The sequence below is a fragment of the Phaseolus vulgaris genome, chromosome 1 (genome assembly GCF_000499845.2).
Source record: "Phaseolus vulgaris cultivar G19833 chromosome 1, P. vulgaris v2.0, whole genome shotgun sequence".
Taxonomy (NCBI): domain Eukaryota; kingdom Viridiplantae; phylum Streptophyta; class Magnoliopsida; order Fabales; family Fabaceae; genus Phaseolus; species Phaseolus vulgaris.
This window is the reverse complement of record NC_023759.2, coordinates 19,004,890-19,028,817: the sequence shown is the minus strand read 5'-3', so window position 1 is coordinate 19,028,817 and position 23,928 is coordinate 19,004,890. Positions and strand designations below refer to the sequence as shown.

Here is a 23,928-nt window from a genome sequence, read left to right as displayed (position 1 = left end):
ATTCCATTCTTTATTTTTTTCATGTTGAGGGTTAGCTTGAAGGAGCTTCGTCCTTAAGGTCATTTCTTAAATCTCATTGATATAAATTACGTGTTTCCTTTTTGTTTAAGATACACTTGTTTTTGTGAAATATTTTCTTTTTTATTAGTGCTGAAAATATCTAGAAAATTGCCACACGTGTATAAACCTTTCTTATTAACTTCACGCGCGTGCCTTCTTTTTTAACACTAAAGTTAATTAGGGTTTGAAATAAGGTGATGAGACATGGATTTTCTTTCTAACACAAAATGTATAGAATCTTAATAAAATCTTATAATAGTTGTCAAGATTTTTCCCAAACAATATTGATAGTAATTTTAGAAATTTGAGCTTTGTTTTATTCTTGGGTGGGACGGTCAGTGCATGAGATGAAGTCACCCTAGTGGAGGAAACGATGGTCAAGTTCTCTAATGTCACTATTAATAGAGTTAGTCACGATCACATTAATTGGTGACCTATTTAGGCCTAAGTGATGACCCACTACCAAGTTTTTATACGATTAAATATAATTTTAGAAATTTTAAACTTAGTTTCGTTCTTGGGAAGTACATGACGTGTGTGTAAAGTGACTTTAGTGGAGGACACAAAAGTCAAAATCTTTAATCTCAACGTCAATGTAGTTAGTCACAATAACTGGTAACTTGTATATAACAATAAATGGTGACTTGCTATCATTTTTTTGCACAATGATGTAATTTTGGATTTTTTAAACTTTGTTTGTTTCTTGGGTGGGGTGGTGCATGAGGGTGTGTAAAGTGACCTTAGTTGATGGAAACCGCATTTCCATCATTAGTGGAGGACACCAAGGTCTAGTTCTCTAATCTTAGTATGAATGTAGTTAGTCATAGTAAGTGGTGACCTATATAGGAATAAGTGGTGATTTACTACCAAGTTTCTGCACACTAATCAAATTTTTGAAAATTTGAGCTTATTGTTGTTCTTAGGTGGAGTGGTGCATGAAGTGTGTGTAAAGTGACCTCAGTGGAGGACACAAAGGTCAAGTTTTATAAACTCGATGTCAATGTAGTTAGTGACAAATACACTAAGTGGTGACCTAGGTAGGAATACATGGTGACCTACTACCAAGTTTTTGCATAATGAAGTAATTTTGGAAATTTTGAGCTTTATGTTGTTCTTAGGTGGGTCGGTACATAAGGTGTGTGTAAAGTAACTTCAATGGAGGACATCGAGGAAAAGTTCTCTAATCTCAGTATCAAGGTAGTTAGTCACAATAAGTGGTAACTTGTATAAGAATAAGTGGTGACCTGCTATCAACTTTTTGCACACTAAACAAATTCTCGATATTTTGAGCTTACTTCAGTGGGATGGTGCATGAGGTATGTGTGAAGTGACTCCAGTGAAGGACACCAAGGTGAATTTCTCTTATGTCATTGTTATCGGTGTACAATTATCACAGTGGACTAGTCGAACTTGTAGTTGTGTATAATATTTATAATTTATGATTTAGGTTGAACAACTTTATTAGTTAGTGAGTATATGTTACCAATCTTACATTGTTCAAAATGTTCGATTTCATTTTTCATGTGATAAATAAATTTCATATGTGATAAACAAACTCTATTCACCTTATTCATCATTCTCCAGGAGTAGTGTGGAAAAACTTACACTAGGTCACAATATCCTAAATCATTTTTGTAAATTACCAACACATTAACCTCAATCATACTCAAGTTCAATTGACCAGTACTTCAATAAATAAAATCATGCATACTAAAGCTAATCATAATTTGTATTTAAACATACAAAATAGCATTTTGAATAAAATCTCAAAATTATAGAAATACTGTTAAGAAAGTTTAATTCAAAAGTATGCTTAAAATAAATATTTATTTAACAACATATTTAATTAGGATAAATTATTTAATTAGGATAAATTGAATTGTAAAAATATGAATATAGATAGATAACATTTACTATGTTGGAAGAATAATATTGTAATTATTATTAAAATTATTAATCTTAGCATTATTATTATTAATACTATTATTAAAATTAGTATTAATATTAAAATTAAAATTAATATTCTTAATATTAATATTAAATATTAGCATTATTATTATTATTATCATAATTACTACCACTATTATGATTATTATTATTTATTAATAATAATAAAAATAAAAATAATAATAAACCAAAACAAAACACAAACTTAACTAGAAAAAAAAAACTTCTATTATACAAGAATAAATTTTACAATTATTAAGAAAAGTTAAAAAAAAAAGCTAACAAAAGAAAAAAATAATTTTAAAATAAAATCTGCAAGCAAAGAATTTAAAAAAACTTATGAGATCTTAAAATATTAATACCTTTGTCACATCAACATCAACCGTCGACACATTGTGCTAGTCCATATATGATAATTTAATAGTAAAGTTTTTAGTTTCTTTCTTATTTACAGTCTCAATTTATTTTTGTCAAATAGATATATATTTATGTAAGAAAATTATTATAGGCCGAAGTTCTCAGTTTTATCTTCGTTTGCATGTCATGATTTCTTTTTCCAATTATGTTATTATGTTTATGTTTAATTAAAATGGTGTGATGTGTGATGTAAAATGGCACTAACGAATATAAAGGAATTACCTTTTGGAGATAAAGATATTTTAGTAACACAGAATCAGGTGTGCAGATTTTGTGACTATCAATATAATTACAATCACATGCTTTCCAAGTACAAAGGTTTAAGAGCTGTTGGCCACTTCAGCTTCAAATAACACGACAAAAAGATGAGTTTAATTGAACAGAAGTCGTAGAATATTTCTTAAAACTTGAAAGCAAAACAATGTCATGGAGATTTCTTTTCACAACCCCATAATTTCTTTCTATACTTCCATAAACATGAAAATTCTCATTTTGTTTCAATTTTTTTCGAATTGCTGAAAGCATTTTTTGCATGAATTCTGAATCGTATAATTTAACTTTCGAATTATCTAATTTAAAAACTTTTTTTTTAATTCAAATTGTACCATCTAAAAGATATTTTTTACTTTTTTTTTATTTTTAAAATTGTGTAACTTGAAATTCTTTTTTAAAAAATAAAATCTGAATTTTATAATCTAAAATTAATTTTTCATAAAGAAAAACTTTCGATAATTGCACAATCTAAAAAAAAATATTCAAAAAATACTTTAGATTGTACCATCTAAAATTATTTTCTACATTACATAATTTAAAATATTGTTTTAAAAAAATTCATTTAACACAACACATAGATAAGGATGACTTAGATAAGGATGACTTGTCACAACAAGAGTGGTAGTTGTGGCGTTAGTATGTGAAGGTAACAAAGGGGTAGTTTGGTCTTTTGACCACTTCCACAGTGTGCATATGGAAACAATGGGGTGAAAAAGAAATGGCCTGTCTTGGGCCATGATCCGACACCTGAGCCAATGATATGGGACAATTGCTTCCTGCACCCGATCAATTGTGATTGGCACCAGACGAACTTTTTAAAATCCCATCATGCCCTTGTCTTCTTCATATGGTGAGGTAGAGGTAGTTCATTGTTGTGTGAAGCTTTAGTCCGCACCATCTTCTAGAACTACCTCCACCTCAAGTTCGCACCATCTTACAACATATATAACAAAATAACATTCAATCCAACATATATAAAAAAATTATAACACATATAGTATAAAAAAAACAAATGAAAAATTCTATAGAAGCCAAGTGCCCTAAACTACCTAACACTAATACGGATAACCATATCTGCAGAACAACAACAACAACACTACAGAAAAAATTATCCGCAAGTCAAATGCCTCTTGAGGATAAAAAATATCCGGAGGCCATTCTTCCACAACTGTGGATAAAAATATATGGAAGCCAAGTGCCCAACTACAGATAAAAATATTCGGAATCCAGTCCTGAAATGCGGATAAAAATATCCAGAACGCAATAGTGAACTACGAATAAAAAAGTGCGGAACTCAATAATGAATTACAAATAAAAATATCCGGTTGGCATGATAGAGTACCTTTCTCCGACGATGGTTGCTTCTCCGACTTCAGAAGCTGACGGTGGCGGTTGCTGCTCTGCCTGCGATGATGAAGCTCATTGATGGTGAAGGAAACCAAGGGAGACGATGGTGGATGACGGTGGCTGAGGGTGGCTACGGCTGCTGCTTCAAGCACAAATGAAGAAGAAGAAGAAGAAAAGTAGGGTTGGATGCATGAGATTGGGTGATTGGGTGCCTATCACATTTTAAGATATTTTCATATTCATTAAGGGTAAATTGAATTTTTTTAAATGTGATTGGGTGCCAATTAAAAATGATATAGTGCACGGAGAATCTGCCATGATATGGAGTCTATAAGGGCCTCTTAGAAGGTATGCCCTATGCCATGTAAGATCGTTGTATTTACACTTTCGCAATTGCTATTTAACACGCCATTTTCCCTTTATTTTAGGTTTTAATTTCTGAACGAGGAAAATTTTGCAACAACTATCTCTTCTTATATAATTTAACAATAAATTAGTTCTTGAACTTTAGAATTTCATGTTAAATTGGTTATAGAAAATAAAACTTAAATCAAATTAGTCGTTAAATATTATAACTTAATATTGAAGTAATCTTACAAAATTTAACAACCTAAATAACTGATATACCTTTTATACATTTATATTAAATATTTTTTGTTTTATATACTAAATTTTCGTCCTCATTAGAAAATTTGTTGGTTTTTGAAAATTCAGAAATCCTGATAAATTTATACCCAAATTAATTTTATAATAGGAGTGAGAAAAAAAAATATAAAATTAAATCTGATTTATTATTAAATTAATTAAGTAATTTATTATAATAGTGATTAATTTGGTTTTGATTACGAAATTCCTACAAATTAACAATTGAATTTGATTTTCGTGTTAATTTGTACTTATTTAATGACAAAAGTCAAACTGATAGTTAAATATAAATATTTTATTATAAATTATTGATTTGATTTTTGTCATTAATTTGAATTAATTTAACTACAGAAATTAAATGAATCGTTAAATGAAAATATATTACTACAAATTAGTGAATGATTTAGTAACTGAATTTTAATTATTTGATTATTATGATTATAATTAAATTTATAATTATTATCATTATTATTATCATTATTTTATTAGCATTATTTATTTTTATTAGTATTATGATTATTTTATTATTTTGATTAAGGTTTTGATTATTATTAATATAGTAATAATATTAATTGTAATTATAATAAAATTAATAACAATAATAGTATAATCATCATCATAATAATAAAATAATAAATAATAAACACCACAACAACAACAACAATAATAATAATAATAATAATAATAATAATAATAATAATAATAATAATAATAATAATAATAATAATAATAATAGTCATATGACTTAGATTTGATTTCCTTCAAGAAATTGTTAACATTAATAATAATAATAGTCATGAGTTAGTCACTAATAAATATTTAATTTTAATTATTAAATTTAATCTCATTAGCGATCAATTTTTTTTTATTAATGGGTTACTAAATTGGTTTCTTAAAATTTGAGTGACAAAATCCTTTGCGACCAGAATAATGACCGACTTTTTCAATCATAATTTTGTGATCAATGAAAAAAATAGTCGTTAAGTGGTTTGTGACTAGGTTTAGCGACCAATTTTTGTGATGGATAAAAGTCATATTTTGTAGTGTGTGAGTGTGTGACACACTTGACATATCTAATATTTTTTCATGACATATGTATTATATAACTCTTCAAAATTTTAAAAGTAAACAAATTGTTAAATAGTAAGATAAAGAGGAAGAGAAAAACGTGTAGTGACTAGGTTAGGTTTACAAGTCAAAGAATGCAAAAGTGAGAGTGGTGAGAGGATGAGGAGCTTTGGGAGGAATCGAATGAGGTGGAGGAAGGAGCTGAAGTTTCTAGAGGAAGCTCATAAATCTTGTCTAACAGTCTTTTTTAGCTTTCTGGTGATGAGAACTTATCCAACTAAATCCAGTTACAATAGAAAATGTTCTCGTCGGCTCGAGGTCGGTCGAAATCTGGATGAACTCCTTGTGGACTCCTTCAAGCTTTAGTGAGTCAGCCTTATGATAATGAGCGGGGCTCCCCTGCGATGGTTGTCTATTTATAAGCCTTTATGGGCTTGGATCTTTGACTCTGGTTCCTCCAGACATTAATGTGTCATATTATGGTAACTTTCCATAAGATCTGAATATTATGTATATAAATTAGAGTATTTTGTAATATAATCGGAACATTTATGTAATATAATAAGAGATATTGAGCAAATAAATAAGAATAAGAGCATTCAAAGAGGTATGGATATTATGCATTAAAATCATGTTAATTGTGCATTAATAAAATTGATTCCCATAATATATTAATCTAAATTAATATTATTATACTACATAATTATGTGGGGTTTATAATAATAGTCCCAAAAATCATGGTGATCTTGGCCTCAGGCCATCTTGCAAGTCAGACCAATCAGTATATGACCGACCAAATACGGGATGGTACACAACCTCCAACCTTGAGCCAAGCGAGCGAGACGAAAAGACTTGTCGAAAACATCTTAAAAAAAACTTGTACATGCCCCAAAAATTCTTTTCATAGAAAGAGATGATCCTTTTGCAAAAGTTGTTTAAGAAAAAGTTTGATCGTTCGATACATCTATATTGAAGAGTAATATAAATATAAATTTTATGCAATATCAAGTTAAGACTGGACCTGATCAACACATGGCGTAGGTAGTCGTCAAAGTTGTTTACGGCTAAGTCTGATCGCTTGTTGGATCTATCTAAAAAAACAATATATTTTCAAGTAATAATCAAGTCAAACCTGTTTCGTACACGACTCTTGTCATTTCGTTGATGTCCTTTGCAGCCAAGTCTGACCGCTTGAAGGTGTTTGCTACATGTTACCGTATGTTCGAGAAGAAATGTCAAATTAAATCTAGTGTCGTCGCAACTCTCAGTTTTGAGTTGTTTTTTTATCGAACTCAGCGTCCGAGAATGTCACAACTCCCTATTCTGAGTTGTTTTTTATCCAACTCGGTCGTCTGAGAATGTCACAACTCCCTGTTCTGAGTTGTTTTTTTTATCGGACTAGATTGTCCGAGAATGTCACAACTCTCTGTTCTGAGTTGTTTTTGATCGGACTCGGTCATCGTCCCAAAATGTCACAACTCCCTATTCTGAGTTGTTTTCGATCAGACTCGATCGTTGTAGAAAACAAAACAAAAATTATATACGAAAAATGCAATTTTATTGAAGAAATAGAAATAATTGCCATATATTTTTTGGAAATATGCTTAAATCAATTATCTTTAGATGAAATCATATATGCAATGACATAATGTGTAAGATTTTGCCGCATAAATGTGAAACATTGTGATCTTTGTCGATCTATAAAATTGGAGTATCTTCTATTTTATTTACATGAAAATTGATAATGATTTATTTTACCAAAAAAATCTAATTTTCTCCCTTTCACGTATTGAACTACTAATCCTATTAAAAAAATCATATTCGTATTGAAATTAACTTTTTTAATAAATATAGATTAAAGTGTTAAAATAATATTTTATTTTTATAAAACAATATATAATCAGGAAAGTAAATAATAATTTGATTTTAGTGCATGAATATAGTATTCATAGAATAAAGTTAAGACATAATAAAAGTGCATACATCTTTATAATTTTTTTCTTTCTTAATAGATTTTTAATACTTTAAAAAATACGATTTTAATTGATACATATAAAAAAAATTAAATTATTAAACAACCGAAATCCACGGACACTAATTATTTGACTTATGCTATTATTATTTTTATGCATGTTTAAGAACCATTTATATGTACAACTATTTTCTAATTCCATTTCCTTTCCTGTATCACATTCACACCTCTTCTACTTTTAAAATAAACATCTATTTATGAACCCGAATGGAGAAAGAGGGACCCAAATAATACTTGAAATTTGTTATACAATTGCTGACGTGTCGGTAATCCTTAATCCTTGAGTTTCTTCGAGCTTTCTTCCTTCGCTATTAATGCTCTGCCGGTCGGGAGTACCTACGATTGCACTTCGATGCTCAAGTCAGTGCTATGATTTAAGTGTATTATGATAGAATATGAAAAACGTACCTTACACCTCCGCAGAGGGTTTCGGAGATATTTCCCGCATATTTCAGGATATGAATGTGACTCATTAAGTGCCATTGTAACCGTCATTACTATTATTTATTGCGTGTCTTGAGGTGTTCTTTGACTTGGGCAGTCGATTACCTTAGCCGAGACTGGCTTGTTCGGTACCGACCGATACACTTTACATTTATAACAGAATGACACATTATCATTACAAAAAATAAAAATAAAATTATTATTTTTGTTTAATTAGCTTAACATTAATTGTCTTTACTCTCTTTTTTTTGTCAAAATTAATAGTTAAAGTTATAATAAAATTTATATCTTATTGAAAGTAAAATCAATATTAAAACAATATATTCTAAGTGAGTGGTGGTAGTAGGGACATTTTCACCTGCCCCACGGTGGGCGCTAATGTTCTCGCCGGCTCGAGGTTGGTCGGAATCTGAATGAGCTCATGGTGGTCTTCCTTCAAGCTTTAGTGAACCAGCCTTCAGAGAACGAGGGGCTCCTCTTACCATGACACTCCGACACTCAAGTCAGTAAAAGCATAAAATTCTATTTATACAATTAATATAATGCTAAAATTTGAGTCCCCTACTTCCTGTGAGTGGTCGTTAATTGTGCATTAATAAAATTGATTCCCATAATATATTTATCTAAATTAATATTATTCAACTAACATAATTATATGGGGTTTATAATAATAGTCCCAAAAATCATGGTGATCTTGGTCTCGGACCATCTTACAAGTTGAACCAATCGAGGATAGACTCGAAATGGCTCTGATACCATGTTACGAAGTGGACTTTAAGCCTAACTCAACCCCATAAAACCGGCTCATAAGATTGAGGTTTACACCCACTTATATACAATGAAAGACTCTAATCTCTAGTCGATGTGGGATCTCCAACACACCCCCCTCACGCCGAGACTGCCAACTCGTGCGTGGGACTATATATTATGAGTGATCCGATAGCGCCCCGACAGCGGGTAGCACGACAGGCCCAACAAATACTCACATCAATTTGATTCTTTTGATGCGATACTTTGTTTTAACTCTTCATCCACAATACAACATTGCTTCTATGAGGCTTTATGATGAAGAAGGAGACGACGGCGAAGATAAGGATTAGGAATTTAGAGGAAGAGAAAGAAGAAAAGTAACAAAAAAATAGAAGAAAAATAAAACTAAAATAAAACTTATTAAAGTTATATGTTTTTAATTATTTATTTATAAATTTTTATTTTATTTATTTATTTAATGAGATTTAAAAAAATATGGAATATTTTTTTTTCTATCTTTAGAATTTAACAAATGTTAAAAAACTCCATTAATTAAATTTTTAGGTTCTATCTTTAAAATTTAACAAATGCTACAAAAGTTCCTTTAATTAAATTTATCCTAGAGTTATATTAACTTCCTGTAAACAATCTCATTATTTTGTTTCTGGTATTTAATAATTTAAAGTAAATTAAATTTACTAATGTTATATTGTTAAAAAGTAACTTTATTCATCGCATTGTTTACTCATATATTACATATTATTAAAATATAAGTGATTTTTTATCACTAAACAACTATATACAAATAATTAAATTAAATCATATACTTTAAAATTTTAAATAATAAACAGATGGGTCAAATCTTTCCAATAAAAATTATTAAAGACTTTATTATAAAGCTTAATATTTAAGCCTGCATTCTTATTTGCATCTTTTAAACATTTCCTAGAAAAAGGAAATGAAAAGCCAAACAATTTTATTTTGCATCTGTTTGTCTCTCTCTTTATTAGGTGGAGAAAATTTATCTCTTTCAGGCTTTTCGTTTCTGCTGTCTTTCGCGAAATTATTCATTTCACCATTTGAATCAAATTAGAATTAATCATTTAATTCCAGGAAATAATTCCCAGGTATATGTGTTTTTTTGTCTGTATATACTTCTGGGTAATGAATATTTATTGCTTAACATTGGCTTTTGGTATTTATCCACCATTATGCTTTTTGGGCAATGGCCAATTCTTTCTCATATTTCATTGCTTTGGGAATCAATATAATCGATTATAAATTGAATTAATTCAAGGGTTTATCAAAATTCATGTTAATCACCTTCTGATTGTGCTTATTTCTTATTTACGAATCTTAGTTTGAAAGCAAATTTTTCAGCTGTTGCTTTATTGGTGAAATGATTTATCATAGCATATTTTATTTTGCCACAATAAGTTGTTTGATTTGAATCTCTAGAAATTATCGAGGGTGTTCATTTTATATTCTATGAATTAACCTCATCAATTGGTGTAAATGTTTGTATTTCTTAATTGAATCTTCTATTGAGACTGAAGATAAAATTTATTAGAATTTCAATAACACTATTAGGGTTGTAGATTTCTTAAATGCTTCAAATCTATTTATTTATTATTTATCGATAAAAAAATAATATTGAATTCTTCTAAGAGTCTGAAAATTAAGGATTAGGTTGAAATTTGTAGTGATTGTAGATGATGGATGAAGCACAATATTGGGTGGAAAAATCTTGTTCAACTTCTCGAAGAAGTTGTGAACAAGATTCTGAGGATGATCAAATCATTGCTCTCATGTTATCAAAAGAGTATGCCAAATTGGATGGAACACGACTTTCCAACTTTGCTCCTATTCCTGTAAGAATTCTTGTTTTTTGTGTTATTTCCAGAAATTATTTGTCCAAAACAAATTGAACTTTGACTTTTGGACTTTTAAAAATTGTACCTTTTAAATTTCGTATAACCCCTATTTCTTGAAATTTCAGCATGTGCCCCAAATAAACTCCTACATTAGAAATGTTATCATTGATCACCAACGTCTTCTTCATAGGTATCATGTCTTCTTTTAGTTATGTGAAATCAATGTAGTGTTATTAGTATACCAAATATTCTAACTATCTTTAACACATAATGTTAAAAGGACTCGTGCATAAATCAAAACACTCTTAACATAGTAAGCGTATTGCATATTTTTCTTCATTTAAAAAGGTAGAAACAATACAAATTGGGGATTCGAATAAAAATTATGGCTAAAGACATTGTACAATATAATCAAGATAGGAGATAGTCAAGTATTGGCATATTTAGGCTATCATGTTGTTGTGGCTTGGGAAAAGAAGAATAAAATATATACCATAACCCTTTACAAGAGCAACACAAGATCCTTTTTTCAACTTCATAACAAAATTGTTAAGAGAATGTTTCTGGTTGAATCAATTATTGACTAGTATGTATGCTAAATTCAACTTTTAAAGTATTAATATTTAGAATTTGAAACTATTAGGTATTTGATTTTTTTTTTATCAAAACAAAAGAATAAATTAATGTTTAGGAATATTTCACTCCTGTTGTACATAACTCGCAAAAGCATTAATGATCAATGAAATCTATGTCTACATATAACTTATAAAACCTTTCTTTATCATTCTCTACCTAACATCATGTAAAGAGTTTTGTTGACCACTACATAAAGACAATAATAAAAGAAAAACAAAAAAATACTTAAACTACAACATGTCAGTAACAAGTCATCCTCAATTAATCAAAATAAGATATTCCCAGTTCAGCGACTTGAATAACACTAAGTTTAAAACATTCTTAAGGGTTATTGTTGAACATATTGATTTGGGTTAGACTTCTTCACAAAAGATTAACTCATTTATTTACATTTACTCTTAGTTAGAGTTGTTAAATAATTATGTATTTTCAAAGGTTAAACAAGCATGGTGTCTATGAGGTTGAAGTCTCTGCAGATGGAAACTGTCAGGTATGGATGTTATCTTGGTAACATTTAATGAGCATTTTGTTTTGAGGTTTTATTGATGCTTCTCTCTATATTACAGTTTCGTGCACTTTCAGATCAGCTTTTTAAGTCACCTGAGCACCACAAGCACGTTCGAAAAGAGATTGTAAAACAGGCATGTATGCTATAATTAAGGACATATGGATTTTGTTGCTCACATGTAAAGTATATCTTCTTCAACCTCATTTGGTTTCTTGGATTGTATTTATTTAATTAGGTTAATCCAAAAAATTAAGTTTAAATGGATTAATGGTAAAAATCTTTGTATACTTAAGGTGGATCAATATGAAATCTATTACTCTAATGAAGAATACAAATTGATATGCTAATTTTGCATAATATTTATCTTTTCACAGCTCAAAGATCATCGTTCCTTATATGAGTGTTACGTACCAATGAAGTATAAACAATATTACAAGAAAATGGCCAAGTAGGTGTCTTATTTTAAGATGAACTATATATATTAACTAAACAAGCCACATTTCTGGTTTTTTATTATCTTTTTTCATCCAATTTTATTTACCAGGTTTGGAGAATGGGGAGATCATGTTACCTTGCAAGCAGCTGCTGATAAGGTTTTCCTTTTCATAAAATTTATTACTTTTATTAGATACTATTAATTACTTTTTATTTTAACTATAAATCATCAAATGTTTTACTTTATTCTTTCTTAAACTATAACGTAGAAAAAATTCTTTCAATGAAATTCGTAATATGTATTTGCTGTTTGATCTATCTTAAACTAACATGTTTGTCAATTTGAGATTTTTTTTTATTAACAAAGAATAAATAGAATTAAAAGTGGAATAGTTGAGGGATGTCCTGATCTAAACACAGGTCCCCAATTGCTCCCCTAATCCTGCTCCCTGTAGGTACAAACTATTTCCAGGCTAGTTTCTGCAAGCCATAAGTCAGTACTCCTGACCACACCACCAGCATCTGCACCAGCTATATTCAACCAACCAGAATCCATCCAACAACCATAAAACCAGCCCACATATCAGCATAACCCCAAACAGCATCAAAAACCATGTGTATCACTTTACATGGGCAACACTACCACTTTGACACTACCTACAACCTCTTATTTAAAACTACTAATGCACAACATTGGATTCAAGACCCAATCTGCAAAAGAGTAATTAAAGTTAGGTGTTTTATGCTTCATTCATAACCACGATTTAAGTTGTGCATTCTGGAACACTTCTTCTGTATCTACAACACCTTGGTTGAACACAACTGAGTTTCTATGCTCCCACATACACTATATTTGTCCACACCCCTTTCCACACCAAGTTTTGTTTATTGCTGCTCTGGATCAAGTGGAAGCTCTCAAAGTGGATCAAAAGATCATTGTGTTGGACAGGCATAATTCCAATCCATCTATAACATAAGGCCCACACACTCAGGACATGTTTACATTCCAAAAAGAGGTGTTGACACGACTCTTCCTCGGACTGACACATGGCGCATTCTACAGTGTCCAACATCACCCCTCTTTTGCTCAAGCACTCTTTAGTTAGTACTCTACCTAACAGTACCCTCCATGCTGTGATCATCACATTAGGGAACGTCTTAATCTTCCATAGGTACTTGAAAGCAACAATTTGTGGGCCCCTATCAGCCTTAACTAGGCATTCATATGCAGAACTCACTGTAAAACTTCCAGATTCATCGCTTCTCCACACCCGGGCGTCCTTTCTATCCTTTGTTACAGTAGCTCTAGATATGTGTAGACCAAGTTCAGTTTCTAAAGGAATCTCCCATTCAAATCTTACTCTCCTCCACCTTAAGTTCCAACACCACCCCGATTCTTCCCACACCCCTAACTCTTCCACCTTTTGACCCTGGTTAAGCGATAAGGAGAACAATCTAGGGAACAATGATTTGAGATTGACATTACCAATCGACACATCCTCCCAAAATCTTACCTTATCTCCACTCCCTATTTTCCAACCAACTTCTTCTTGGAACCACCCATCTCTCCTTCCTCCTAACATACCTTTCGTAAATCTCTCCACCACCATGACTGTAATTTCAATGGAATTTGAACAACATTATGTTCCAGGTCATACTTTGAATCCAGACATTCCTCCCACCTACCTTTTTTGTCTGATATACAACGCCATCTCCACTTAGCCAATAGCGCAACATTAAACTTACGCATGTCTCTGATACCTAGTCCCCCTTCTTCTTTCGGTTTACATATGTTTTTCCAACTAACCCATGCCATCGGTCTTTTCTCCCTTCCCCATCCCCAAAGGAACCTCCTCTGAATACTGGTAATACTTTTGCATACCAACTCTAGAGCTTTGAACAAAGAAAGATAATATAGCGGTATGGCCGTGATGACAGACTTGATTAGACATATTCTTCCTGCCATAGACAAGAATCTCCCTTTCCACACATTAAGCCGTGATTTCAGCTTGCATAGCACAGACTCCCATAACTTTTTCTTCCTTGGGTTTCCCCCCACCTCTAGGCCCAAGTAGTTGAACATGGTTCCCATCTGAGAGCAATTCAGAGTCCTTGTGTAGCAACCAATATCACTGCTAAGTACATTAATACCTGTTAGCTTTGACTTATGGAAATTAATCTTAAGACCTGAGACTACCTCAAAACCCCTTAGAATAGCCTTCAGAGTCACCACATTGGTGAGAGAGTTTTCGCAGAGGAACAAGGTATCATTTGCATACTGGAGGAAGCTCATTTCGACCTCCTTTCTTCCGATCTTAAGGCCAGATAACATGTTGGTCTTCACAGCTTGCCTTACTAGCCCAACCAGGCCTTCAACTACTACAAGAAAGAGGAAATGTGTTAAGGGATCATCCTGTCTCAGCCCTCTTGAGGGTTTAAATTCCTCCGTAGGGCTCCCATTGACTAACACTGATATAGTAGCACTTTCCAAGCACCCTCAAATCCACATGATCCATCTATGATGAAACCCCATCTTATGAAGGATATCATAGAGGAAATCCCATCTGACTGAGTCATATGCCTTTTCAAAATCCACCTTTAGACACAACCCACTTCTCCCTCTTCTCCTTAAGTCTTCTACCACCTCATTAGCCATTAGGACACTGTCAATGATTCCTCTATCATTCAGGAACGTCGATTGGCTTTCATCAACAACAGAGGATAGAACTTTCTTAATCCTGTCCGCCAACAACTTTGCTATAATTTTGTATATAGCACCTACTAACGAAATAGGTTTGTATTGCTCGAGCCTGGAAGGGTCCCTGACCTTGGGTACCAAAGTAACAAAAGAGACATTGCAGCCCTTTGGGATAACCCAGTTTCATAGAACTGCTCCACCACTTCCACAACTTAAACTTTTATGACTTCCCAGCTTTTCTTAAGAAAGTTAAAATTGAATCCATCAGGGCTTAGACTCTTTGCACCTTCACACTGCCACACAACGTCTCTAATTTCCTTCTCACTAAACGCTATAAGACCCAGATTGTCCTCACCAGTGAGAGTCTTAAAATCGACTACATCAAGTCTTACACCCAAATCTTTCGTAGCTGTAAATCTATTCTCAAAGAGCTTCTTCGCTTCTCTACGCACTGTACTAGGTTCCTCACACCATTGATCTTCAATAACCACACCCTTCTTCATTTCTAAGTCTTCTCCATCTAAGGGTCGAATGATAGAACTTAGTGCAGGAGTCCCCATTCTTGAACCAACTTGCTCTAGCTTTCTGACAAGTAAGCGAGTCTAGCTTTTTATCAATTTCCTTGAGACGACTTATCAACTCACACCTTTTAAGCCTAGCATTTTCCGTGATAGTCCCATTACAATCTTGACAATCGATATCCTCAATATCCTGTAAAATCCTCTTCTTACTTGTATTTATGTTCCCAAACACATCCCTATTCCACAGTTTTAGATCCCCTTTCAAACACTTCAGCTTCTCTTTTATCTTCAAAATCCCACTCCCCTGAATGGAATAGAAATTCCACTTAGTCTTCACCATCTCACCAAATCCCCTCTCCGTCAACCAGGCATCAATGGTTCGGAAAGGTTTAGGTCCTCAATCTTTTTCCATCGACTTCACCACTATGGCACAGTGATCGAAGACTTCCCTTTGTTGTACATATTGTTTGCACATAGGCCACTTTTCCATCCACTCCTCAGTAACTAGCACTCAATCTAATCTACTCTTTGCCAAACCATTGGAGTTAAACCACGTATAATTTTTACCCACAATAGGAGTGTCCAGCAGCAAGTTATCATCAATGAAGCTATTAAAACCTTTAATCTCACTTGCATAGTCCATTTTTCCCGTACTTCCTTTCCTTTCACTTCTACTTCTAATAGCATTAAAATCGCCACACAAACACCAGATCACCTCTTGTGAATTATTTTTGATATTAAAAGCTCCGCCCAAAGGGTCTTCTTATCTCTCAAGTTACAAGCAGCGTAGATATTAACCACTACACATCTAAGATTAGCTTTAAGATGACTGCCGAAGAAAGCAATGTACCCCTTCCCCATGAGGTGATTTTCGTAACTGAAGGCTTCTTTATGCCACATCGACAACAAACTTCCACTTACATTGTCTCCTTCATAGTGTAGCCATCCCACTTTATTGTCCCCCCACAAAGAGTAACATTTAACATCTGATAAAGTCTTCACTTTTGTTTCTTGCAAACACACGAATTCAACACCCTCATTCGCTATAATTTGTATCACGTACCTAGTTTTGGTGCCACCCCTCAGACCTCTTATATTGAAGGTCACAATTATCATAAAACACTATTCTCTTTCCCTTCCTTATGTCTAGTTGCCACCTCCGAGTCTCTTGCTTCCATACCGTCATATTCTTTAATAACCTTCTCTTCATCTTCTCGGCACAACAACCCAATTGCTTTCCAATTGCCCATAGCTCCGGTGATTCCACTATGTTACTACGAGCACCCAGACGAGAATTGCAGTTCATAATATCTCTATTTGAAATTGAAACTACAGATAAGCTAGCTCTAAGAAAAGAAGAGGTACCCACCTGAGAGCGTCTTTCGCTAAGCCTTGCCGACTGTCTCGGGTGTGATCGAGGTTCCCCCATTTCGACGAGACCTTTCTTCTTTCTTCGACGTGGCAGGGAATTTGACTTGCTTCTCTCCTTTCCGCCCCATCTCCAAAAGGAAGCGATGTAGACGACGCTCCCAGCGTTGCTCTTCCAAACGCATATTGTTCCCCCTTACTTTCCTTCTTATTAGATGACGAACCAGTTTCTAGCACGGGGTCTACTGCGTTTGAGTCGTTTAAGATAGCCTGACGTTTTACTCCACTGGCTCTCGGTCCTGAGTCTCCTAACGAGCTTTCGTGCTCCATATAGCTATGTCCTATTCCATCCTTTAAGCCACACTCCTCTTCATCTGCCTTCTTTTCAGATCCACCATCTTCCTCTTCTAGCTGGGCTGAGGACGAGGACCAGCCCCCTACATAGTGGGCTACTTTCTTTCTTTCAAGGCCCGTCTCCCCAAGGGTAACCATTAGATTATTTCCACACTCAAGATCTATCACCAATTTTGCCAACTCAGCTTGTATTGGTTTGCCTCATCCAACCACCCCACAGTCTTCGTCAGAGAAAGATATCAGGTCAACATCAACAAATCCTCTCTGACCATTTCTTTCTCCTTTCATTATAGTTTTAACACCTTTCCACTAACAACCTTTTTTTTTTTTTTTACGAAGAGCCCACATATAGCAAATTTGTCTCATGTGGGTTCTGTTCATCTTCTTCCACAATCTCTTCTCCTTCCTCCTCCCGTTTTGAATGGTACTCCTCCCCCCTCCATAATTTGTTCTCCTCCTCGCCATTCATCACTGTGAAGACTGTTTCTTCTATGTAGGTTTCTGAGGATGATACACTCTCCGAAGATATAGAAGACGAGATGTTATTCTTGCCTCTGCCTCCATACCAAACTGGGAACTCCTCTTTAATGAGAATATTGCATAGCTGATTGTTGATCTGCACACAATTCACCATTCTAGCACTCTCGATCTTCATAATACGAACTTGTAATCTTGCGAATTCTAGAGTCTCTCATGAATCCGTAGAATTATCAATATCTAACAACATAGCCGACGGGGTCAGAGCTCCTATCAGTTTGGTAAAGCAATCTTTATTCCAAAAGGGAAGCGGTAAGCCATAGCACCTCACCCAAACTGATTTGTGACTCGGACCACTGGATATCGACCAAGGCTTAATGCTTTCTGTTCCCGTATGCCAATACAGTCCCACATTGCTCAGGAATCGAGGTCAAGGGCAGTTTATATACTCCCTCCTCCCTTCACCCTTCGAGGCGCCTTTTAAGGACAAAACCGTGACGGAGCACCGACCTCCAAAGCGGACAATACCTCGAATGCGGTGATTGACCCTAGCGATGCTGCCCAACGACTTGAGGTCGGAACATTGGCGCCCACCGTGGGGCCGAAGAGGCTCCTTCGCCCCTCAACTAGGGGGATCCACTCCCCTTAGACCTCGACTGGGGGGCTTGTTCCCGTATGCCAATACAGTCCCACATCGCTCAGGAATCGAGGTCAAGGGCAGTTTATATACTCCCTCCTCCCTTCACCCTTCGAGGTGCCTTTTAAGGACAAAACCGTGACGGAGCACCGACCTCCAAAGCGGACAATACCTCGGATGCGGTGATTGACCCTAGCGATGCTGCCCAACGACTTGAGGTCGGAACATTTTGTTCCCGTATGCCAATACAGTCCCACATCGCTCAGGAATCGAGGTCAAGGGCAGTTTATATACTCCCTCCTCCCTTCACCCTTCAAGGCGCCTTTTAAGGACAAAACCGTGACGGAGCACCGACCTCCAAAGCGGATAATACCTCGGATGTGGTGATTGACCCTAGCGATGCTGCCTAACGACTTGAGGTCGGAACACTTTCAAACACACTATCAACCCACTCACTATTTACCTTTATTATATTCTCCATTTTCTCCCATTCTCTTGGTGTGAGCATTACCAGGTTGTCCCCCAAAACTCTTACACGTAACATGTTCATGCCTCTAATCACTAACTCCTCCTCCAGCTGGTCAATGTTCTTATCATCCCTAAGTTTCCCCACCGCACTCATTTCCATCCACGGTAACACATGTTGTTGTGTTTTAAAACTCAGCCCCTTCCACTGATCCTTAGTTGCACCTGTTACAGCTTCTGCATAAGACCTTTTCCCTTTCTTTTCCACCCATTTGTCCTCCCTTCTCTGTTCTCCCCCCTGTCATGATGACCTTCTTGTGAACAAGACTAGCTTCATTCTGGCTCACCCTATAAGGAGCCCTCTGGAGCCTTCTATCTGTCCTACTTAGTTCCTGCTGATTCCTCTGGTACTTTGGAATGTTCACAAAGAGCTTCCTATTCCCTACATATAATTGATCCAACTCTCTCTCCAAGCACCCCACATCTCTCACACCGATAAATCTCACGAAACCAAATCTCCTCCCCCATTTATTTAATCTTCGAGAGATGAAAACCTTTTTCACTCTAGTCCATTTTTGAAACACCTTGAACATGTCTAATTCTCCGACTCCGGTTGGGAAGTTCGAAAAGAAGAAGGTTGTGTAATCATTTGCAATCCCTTGTTCTTCATGATGACCCGAACGACCTCTGCGTTGCCCTCTTCCTTGCTCCATCATTAAGATTTCAACAACAAGTCTATTATTCCTTCTTGCACTCCCCAAACTCAACTTCAATTTTTATTTATTTTTTGTTGAAATTTAGTTGTAAAAAATAATGTTAATTCTTCGTTTGACTAAATGATCTTTTATAATGTTTTATTGATATTTTTTTTATCAATTGAAATAATACATTTAATACGTGAAAAAGAATAATGATTTTCTCCTCATTATTTTTCTAATATAATTTTTTCCATATCTAAAAATCATGAGTCCTGAAATTATAATTCCTACACATGACTAAATTTTATCTTGTCGGTAAAAAATATCTATAAAAATATTTATATAAGTTTTCTAGAAAAAGGAAAGAATAATGTATTTTTTTATTAAAATCTTGAATTTATTGTTATATTAATTATTTCAATAAGATTTATTTTTATTCATTAATTTAAGTGAGATTTTCATCGGAATGTTTTTAAACTTGACCAGTAACCTTTCAAAATATTGTTTCCTAATAATATTATTATTTAAAATATAAACCAAATATGAGAAAATTAGTTTTATCTACTTTATATTCTCAAAAATTTCCGTCTACCAAACTTCTATAAAGCCAAATATTTTATAAGTGTTTCTACTATTACTTTAGATACTATACTAAATTTTGTTATTTTAAAAATTATTTATTAATAATATAAATCATTTTAAATATTAATAATTTTTAATATATTTAATTTTCTATTTTAAATTATTGGGCTTTGTTTGTTTGACCCAACTTTCCTTTTCTATTTCAGTTAGGTCTTAATCTTTTTCTTATATATACACCATGTATTTTACTCTCTAATATACAAGTGAATAAAAATTTCTTTTATATTTATTTTTCTCTACAATTATGATTCATCAAAACCTCTCTTTCTTCATTACGATTACGTGCGATTACGTACGCTATATTAAAACGTCACATCAGACAAGAAATATTCATCTTCATTTACTGTAATAATAATTTTTAAAATAATATTTAATTTAATTAATATAGTAATTAATTATTTTTTGTCTTTTTATTGATATAAAAAAAATCATAAACACAAAATATTCCTTGCTTAATGAAATAAAAACTAAAACAACAACGATGTTACATTATTGCGTTTATATTCAATTGTTAGTTCATTAGAGTTTATGCAATGATTATACATCTTTAATAGAAAATGCGCTCTTAAATTTCTTTGTTAATATAATTCTTATATTATTTAGTCGAACTAGTGAAGTACAATTTTATTTATTGTTTATTATTGTCAACATGGAGTGTAAAAATACTTTTAATTTATGTAGTTTGCAGCAAAGATATGCCTTTTGACATCATTCAAAGACACTTGTTTTGTTGAAATTATGCCACTAAATCAAGCACCTAAACATGGTAAGATTTCCATCATCATATCATCTAAATAACCAATCAATCTTAAGAATCTACGAGTTTATGTATAGGTCTTATAGTTCTAATGTTCTAAAAAGCTAGAAATATATAGAACTCATTTTCTGTAATTCAAGTAATATATATGTGCTCATAAAAGTCAATGCTACTTTTCAAAGTAAAACATATAATTATCAAAGTTCATTTCTAAACCCTATTTTACTTATGATGCAGAGTTGTCATTAAGCTTTTGGTCTGGTGTTCATTACAACTCACTATATGATCTTCGAGGTTTTTCTTATCATTCCTTGGATATGAACTTCAAATACTATTTGGATACTGAATATGAATATATTTATTATTAATTGATTTACTTTTCCTTGTAGATATTCCAATTCCACATAAACCAAGGAAGAAACATTGGTTGTTCTAGAGAAGCCTGGTTATAAGAATTCAGATACAATGTCACTTAATAATTTTAGAGGTAAAAAGAGATTATGAAATTCTATTCAACTTTTAAGCTTTAAAATAAGGATTTTAAATTCTATGTTGGAAATAAACATTTTTTTAATGTTTATTTGACATGATTTTGAACTTCATTTGAAAATTAAGTCCTTCCAACTTTTATACGGAAGCAGGGATAAATCTTAATGAGATTTTGCAAATTTCAGTATGATTTGGGGTATACCCATATGTTTTGGGGCAGGAAGCAAGGAGTTTTTGTCCTGTACAAAGGTAGTAGTGGACAATAATTTTATATTCTTAATATTGAGGAGGGCTTTGAGTATTATTTTTGTACAGTTTCTTTTTATTTGAGTTTGAGTACCTAGTACTCACATTTATATACTTTTTATTGTTATAAAAAAAAGGTTCTTCCAACTTTAAACACCTTATAGTGTCTTTATTCTTCTTAAAAGGTTTCAATCACTCATTCCATTAATCATAAATTTGTAATTATCTCCTTCCTTAGAAGCCAAAAAAATTGGGAAATAGGAATATTTTTTTTTCAAATTATTGAAGTAACTTGCCAAAGAAAAATTAAGGATTAAAATATCTAAGTTCAAAGATGAAGAAAAAAAAGGATTAGAAGAGAAAGTACACGTTTTGCTCTCTCTTTTTCTTACTTTTATTTTATCATTTGGAGAGTCATAGAGTAGTTTAATATTATCTTTCATTGTAAAAGAGTTGTTGACTCTTCATTTTATTATGTAGTTGTTTTGTATGAATTTTTACTTTTGATTATGATCCTAACAATGACCAACATCATAACCTTTTTATGTTAAATACATTTAATTCAATGATATCTAAAAGAGTGTAAATTTTAAATAAATGTATTTTTTTTATCAGCAATGAAATAAATTAAATTAATGGGATACTTCAGGGGTATCCCAACCCGTATACACTAAATAAAGATACTTCTCCATAGGATATGAACATAGGCACACCCAACAGACAAGTAGCCAACATCACACATAGTGGGTATTTAACCCACCAGCTCACACATTTAAACAGAACCAAATACATCTCGAAAGGTGCAGCAAACGTGATCAAACCCCCAGAAAAATGTGTTAAGGCTGTAGCACCCACATACGTACCCAACTTCTTTCCTGCATCACTATATTCAAACCCAAAATTTAGCCACAGGCAACCTTCCTTCTTTACCCCTGCTTATTGCTTCAGCACCTTCACTCCACTTCTGTCCATGACCTGCACTTGCACCTTTTACCTTTTCACAGCATTCACACCACGATCCTTGTCTAAACAACCAAGATGATATTGCCATTTGAAAAGTTTACTGAACCATGAACACCACTCTCCACTGACAGCACTATATCCATTGTGGTTCAGCACAAACCTAAGGAATTACCAGTACTTACTCTCAACCATGCAAGGTGTCTTCAGCATAGAAAATCCTTACCATCCCGGGATCAGCCCCACGACTCCACAGCCACCCATATCACTTCCTTCAACTGCACCCCAAGCAGATTAGGGGTACCCCTTGAACTCTCACTCCCATCATCTACCAAAGACACCTTCATCAGAGTCAACCGCAGACTCATACTGGTTATTCCATTCACGAACTGCAGCCAACATTGGAATCCCACCACCAGCCTTTCTTCCAATGGGCACGCCATTCCATCCAAGCCATGGGAGGACTTTAATTCCTTTCTTTTGAAAACTAGCTTCTGCAGTGCCTGAGGTGCTTCCATACAACTCCAGCATATTCACACCCGTGACCTGAATATATTTGCACCTACAAATGCCTAAAGTTGATTCAAACAGAGAACAGGAGAACAAGATTTTATCTAATCGGTCTCAGCTCGAAACAACACCTTCCTCGGACCTCAACTCATTCTGCCAGCAGGATCTCTGCTCCAAATTCCACCACTCATACATCCACTCAACTCCAGAACCATCCTCTATACAACATATAAGTTCACCATTAAAAACTAACCCCCTTCCTTTCTCTATTCCGCCACCAACCAGCAAACTTTAACCCTTCCACTACAGCACAAATACTACTTATAACTACTAATACAAATCATTGGGTTCAACACCCAATCAGAAAAAGAGTAGGTAAACTTATTCCCCTTATGTTTTAACCATAACCATGACTTTAGCTGGGCCTGTTGAAGGACTTCTTCCTCATCCACAACACCTTGATTAAAAGCTACTGAATTCCTATGATTCCACAAACACCGTATAATGGTAGCCCAAACCCCTTTCCAGATCTGATTTTGTTTATTCCTGCCCTGGGTCAATATAAAACTTTCAAAATGATTCCTAACATCGTTATGTTGGACGTAGAGAATTCCAATCCATCTAAGGCATAGATCCCATACACGACTAGCAACCTTACACTCCAGGAAGA

At 33.6% G+C, this 23,928-nt stretch overlaps 1 protein-coding gene across 1 annotated transcript; it reads left to right on the top strand.

Moving 5' to 3' along the window:
• The first annotated feature begins 10,686 nt into the window (after positions 1-10,686).
• On the top strand, positions 10,687-21,943 carry LOC137815465 (OVARIAN TUMOR DOMAIN-containing deubiquitinating enzyme 12-like). The gene is made up of 9 exons (XM_068618585.1): positions 10,687-10,854; positions 10,983-11,047; positions 11,929-11,983; positions 12,060-12,134; positions 12,376-12,449; positions 12,546-12,594; positions 20,978-21,062; positions 21,291-21,347; positions 21,443-21,943. The coding sequence occupies exons 1-9, from the start codon at positions 10,696-10,698 to the stop codon at positions 21,487-21,489; spliced, it is 666 nt and encodes a 221-aa protein (XP_068474686.1). The 5' UTR covers positions 10,687-10,695; the 3' UTR covers positions 21,490-21,943.
• The last annotated feature ends 1,985 nt before the right edge of the window (positions 21,944-23,928 follow it).

Bases quoted from the DNA above. Each gene is read 5' to 3' on its own strand.
- LOC137815465 (XM_068618585.1), top strand. From the start codon at position 10,696: ATGATGGATGAAGCACAATATTGGGTGGAAAAATCTTGTTCAACTTCT. The intron at 11,048-11,928 runs GTATCATGTCTT...GTATTTTCAAAG, and splicing joins CACCAACGTCTTCTTCATAG to GTTAAACAAGCATGGTGTCT. The intron at 12,135-12,375 runs GCATGTATGCTA...ATCTTTTCACAG, and splicing joins GAAAAGAGATTGTAAAACAG to CTCAAAGATCATCGTTCCTT.